Source organism: Hippocampus comes, unplaced genomic scaffold, assembly GCF_001891065.2.
Source record: "Hippocampus comes isolate QL1 unplaced genomic scaffold, H_comes_QL1_v1.1 scaffold444, whole genome shotgun sequence".
Classification (NCBI taxonomy): domain Eukaryota; kingdom Metazoa; phylum Chordata; class Actinopteri; order Syngnathiformes; family Syngnathidae; genus Hippocampus; species Hippocampus comes.
Genome location: NW_017805078.1, coordinates 40360 through 44491, shown reverse-complemented (window position 1 = coordinate 44491; position 4132 = coordinate 40360). Strand labels below are relative to the sequence as shown.

General features: G+C 57.3%; 2 protein-coding genes across 2 annotated transcripts in view; one reads left to right on the top strand and one right to left on the bottom strand.

Moving 5' to 3' along the window:
- Nucleotides 1-83: 83 nt before the first annotated feature.
- On the top strand, nucleotides 84-3485 carry mecr (mitochondrial trans-2-enoyl-CoA reductase). The gene is made up of 10 exons (XM_019865321.1): nucleotides 84-345; nucleotides 895-992; nucleotides 1155-1286; nucleotides 1374-1517; nucleotides 2075-2177; nucleotides 2313-2415; nucleotides 2593-2666; nucleotides 2748-2808; nucleotides 2879-2951; nucleotides 3302-3485. The coding sequence occupies exons 1-10, from the start codon at nucleotides 215-217 to the stop codon at nucleotides 3457-3459; spliced, it is 1077 nt and encodes a 358-aa protein (XP_019720880.1). The 5' UTR covers nucleotides 84-214; the 3' UTR covers nucleotides 3460-3485.
- A 114-nt stretch (nucleotides 3486-3599) lies between these two features.
- Nucleotides 3600-4132, bottom strand: part of smpdl3b (sphingomyelin phosphodiesterase acid like 3B) — a 5011-nt gene continuing 4478 nt past the window's right edge. Inside the window, exon 8 of the mRNA XM_019865320.1 lies at nucleotides 3600-4132. This exon is cut by the window's right edge and continues 322 nt beyond it. Coding sequence (XP_019720879.1) covers nucleotides 3621-4132 — 512 coding nt within the window. The 3' untranslated portion in view covers nucleotides 3600-3620.

Sequence of the window (4132 nt, the reverse complement as noted above, 5' to 3'; positions counted from 1 at the left end):
TATCTGCTGCTTCTCCTCGCCCTTTTAAGTTGTCGGCCTCCCGTCCACTTGGGGGCGCTGTGGTTTGTTCGGCTCCTTTTTCACGCCATTTCAACATGGCCGCCTCCCGTCAGCGAGGTTAGCCCAACGGGAGGCTCCTCGCGTTCTGCCCAATATCGGGCCCTGTGAGCACGCCACAAGGCGGCCGCCGCTCGGCACCGTTTGTCGTACGAACATGTCGCTTTATCGGAGAAGCTTTTTGGCCGCCGCGCTCCTCGGAGCGGCTCGGGCGCACAACATTCGCAGGCTGAGCCGCTGCCAAGCGCTCGTGTACGCGAACCACGGAGATCCTTCCCGTGTCATTCAGTAAGATTTGGGAAAACTCCGTTTCAATTCTTTTTGTGGCCGGAGTCCGTCATTCTCGCCGCGTTGATCGTCTACGAATGGGCGCGACGGAAACATGTTCAAGAAAAAAGACAAACGTTTAACACGTCAAGGCGTTGTGCTTATTTACGCAAAAGTATTCAGCCACATTAAACAAAAAAAAAAAACACCACGACAGTGATTCTCTTTTGAGCGCCCGAAAGAAGAGTAACCACCATCCATCCATCCATTGTGTGAACCAGTCTTTCCTCAAATGCCCCGTGCTTGAAAGTTCAAGACAACGGAACCGGAACTGCGTGCTTCGCTTTGGATTTGGACCTTGTCTTGGCACCGGTTAATCAGAAATAGCATTCCATGTATTCTTATGCGTTTGTTGTCGCTCATGTTTTACTCACGAAAGCCAGCGTGCCACTCGCGGTACCCGTTAAGAATCATTGACGATTTTAGGAAACGCGGCACATTCCCAGAACAATCCTTTGTCCGCTCGATACCTGGCTTTGAGTAGAATGTGAGGGCTTTGTTCCTCATCAGGTTGAAGAATGTGGATCTTCGCCCGGTGGGTCCAAAAGATGTTCTGGTGAAAATCCTGGCCGCTCCCATCAACCCGTCCGACATCAACATGATCCAAGGTAACAATCGACGGAAGCGCGAGAATTGGGCGGTGAAGCCCGTCTTTTCGGGAAGAACAAAGATCCACCAGAGTTCATGAAGCCCCTCGCCTCAGTTCCACATCAGTTCAACTCGATTGAAAATATTCTTTCTTTTTTGTTGTTGTTGTTGTTGTCGTTCAGGGACATACGCTATCCTGCCCGAGCTGCCGGCCGTCGGCGGCAACGAGGGCGTGGCCCAGGTGGTGGAGGCCGGCGGCCGGGTCGCGTCGCTCCAAATCGGAGACTGGGTCATCCCCAGAGATGCCGGCTCGGGTAAATGAACTCTTGGGCGGGCGAAGTCGCTCGCGCGCATGAGCGAGCCGTTTGTGGCCCGTCTGTCTGTCTGCGCGCGAACAACAGGCACGTGGAGGACGGCGGCCGTGTTCGACGAAGACGACGTGATCGCGGTGCCCCGTGACATCCCCCTGTTGGCGGCCGCCACGCTCGGGGTGAACCCCTGCACCGCCCTCAGGATGTTGGCCGACTTTGAGCACCTGCAGCCGGGTAGGGAGCGCCGCCCGTGTGCGACAAACGCCGATGTGTTGTTCGAATGGAACCATCGCCAAATGTCACCATGTGATCGGATCGCGATACGAAACCTTGCGATACAACGATGAGCGCCATACTGCGGGGATGTTAGCGATTTAAAAAAAAACAAACAACAAACATGCTCATCATGTAATTGCTTCTGTCTTTATTTTGAAATATGATGGCTTTATTTTGAAAGCCCAGTTGACCAGGCGACGTGGCGATGTTCACGACGTATCTCATTTCATCTCCAAAAGAGACAAGTCGTTCGGATTTTATCCAAGGTTTTCTTCGGGCGCTGCGCTTTCCTCCCGCATTCCAAAAACACGCGGCGTCGGCCAACGGGGCCCGTCCTCGATGTGATCCTGAGCGCCAACGGTCGTCGGGCCGCGCGCGCCCCGCGACGGGCCGGCGAGCCGTCGGGGGCGGAGCCCGGCCCGATGTCGTCGCGCTCGCGGCCGGCGCTCGCGCCCGTTCCCTCTCCGATCATGTGACTTCATTCGGGTTTGACTTGACGCCGCTCGACTGCGCAGGCGATTCGCTGATCCAGAACGCAGCCAACAGCGGCGTGGGGCAGGCGGTCATTCAAATCGCTGCGGCCAGGGGAATCGACACCATCAACGTGCTGCGAGACAGGTACTGTACCTCCCTCCCGGCGACGGCTTCGGCTTCACGCCGCGTGACTCCACTTCTCGTCAGAGCAGATAGCGCTCGACGCTATCGCCTTTTATGGCACCCGCGGCGCACTTCCTCATTTCTTTGCGTCCAAAGGCCGCAGTTCGCCCGGCTAAGCGATCGACTGAAGGCCCTGGGAGCGAGTCACGTGATCAAGGAGGACGCGCTGAGGCGCCCCGACTTGGAGGAACTCTTCAAGGTGCGTCGGTTTTCCGCGAGGCCGAAACACTCGTCGGGGTCGCGAGGTTGAGCCGGGCGGGGCCCATCCCGGCTGACGTTGAGCAACGCAAGCATATTGGCCAGCGATCGCTCGATCGATGCGTCGTAGCGTCCCAATCCAAAGTACCATTTATTATGATTTTTTTTTTATTTCCAGACGTGCCCAAAGCCCAAACTGGCCTTGAACGCCGTCGGAGGAAAGAGCGCCACCGAGCTGCTGCGTCATCTCCAGTGAGCGCGCTGGCCGCCGCCGTCTCGCGAGACGGCAGAAACGGCGCGGCCGGCGTCATAACGCGAGCGTCTTTGTGGCAGGGTCGGAGGCACCATGGTGACTTACGGCGGGATGTCCAAGCAGCCCGTCGCCGTCCCCACGGTATGCCGCGTCTCGTCGTCTTTTCCCCTCCCCCCGTGGTATTTTCTCACTGGCGCGTCTCCTTTCGCAGAGCGCTCTTATTTTCAAGGACGTAAAAGTGCGCGGCTTCTGGGTGACGCGGTGGAAGAGGCAACACTCAAACGGTGAGGTGGCACGCACGCGCGGCCGCGTACGTTGGACGATATTCGTGACGCCCGTTCTGACTTCAAGGGGGCGGCGTGGCGGCGGCCCCCCACTGTGTGACGGCGTGGACGCGGGTGCGAATGGTTCATTCACTTTCACCTTGCTTTTTATCTCCACCACGGTCTTTTTTTTTTGGGGGGTGGGGGGGACTCTTAGCGAGCTGACAGTTTCGGCCTCGGTCGGAGCCGTCACCGCTTCCTTGCGACCCGTCTGATGAAAAAGAGCTCGAAAATCTGCGCGGCGTGCTCGGCGGCGGCCAAGTGGAACCATGAGACGGGAATCGATTTTTGGGCTTTCTTTGCCAATCCAGGAGCGGTGAGAGCCACGCTGGCCGAGCTGTGCGCCCTCCTGCGCCAGGGAAAGCTGAGCGCCCCCGCCTGCGCCGAGGTGCCTCTGAGCGACTACCGCCGAGCCCTGGACGCCGCCGCGCAGCCCTTCGCCGCCGCCAAGCAGATCCTGATCACGTGAAGACGCCTCACGAAATGGCAACGCTTCAGGTTCGGTGTCGCGACCCTCGCTCCGGTTCGCCGATGATTACCGAGCGGTAAGAGGCGTCATCCGCAACCGCGCCCGAAATCCCGACTTTCACCACAATTGAGGAACAGATGGCTCCGTTTTATTTGTTGACTTCACGAAGCGTCCAACTCAAGGGAGTCCGATATCGTGCAGTCCCATGCGCCGAAGCTTGTTGTTTGGATTCGATTGACAGCGGAATCATCGGCGACTTGCCAACTTAGTTTGATTACATGAAAATGCGAAATTCTGTCATGAAAAGGCCAATTTGGAGGCCAACAGGCGGGATGGACAAAGTCTCCACACCCGCTTCCAAATCGTGGATTTGGGATCGTTAAAAAAAAGAAAAAAAAAGAATGCAAGTTTTTTTTTTCTCCACCCTTAATGTGACACCGTCCAACAAATCGATTTTCAAGAGGGCAAGTCAAAATAAATAAGTGAGATGATTGAAAAGGAAGTTGCGCGTGCTCTTCTTCCAACTCCTTCCTGCTCCGCTGTGGGATCATCGCCGCCATCTTTTTTGGGTTGCGCGCGGCAACAAGCGACGGCATCGCGACTAGCGCCGGGCGACAAGAAGCGCGACGCTGGCGGCCAGGCCCAGGACGCCCGGCGGGATTCCCGCCGGGCC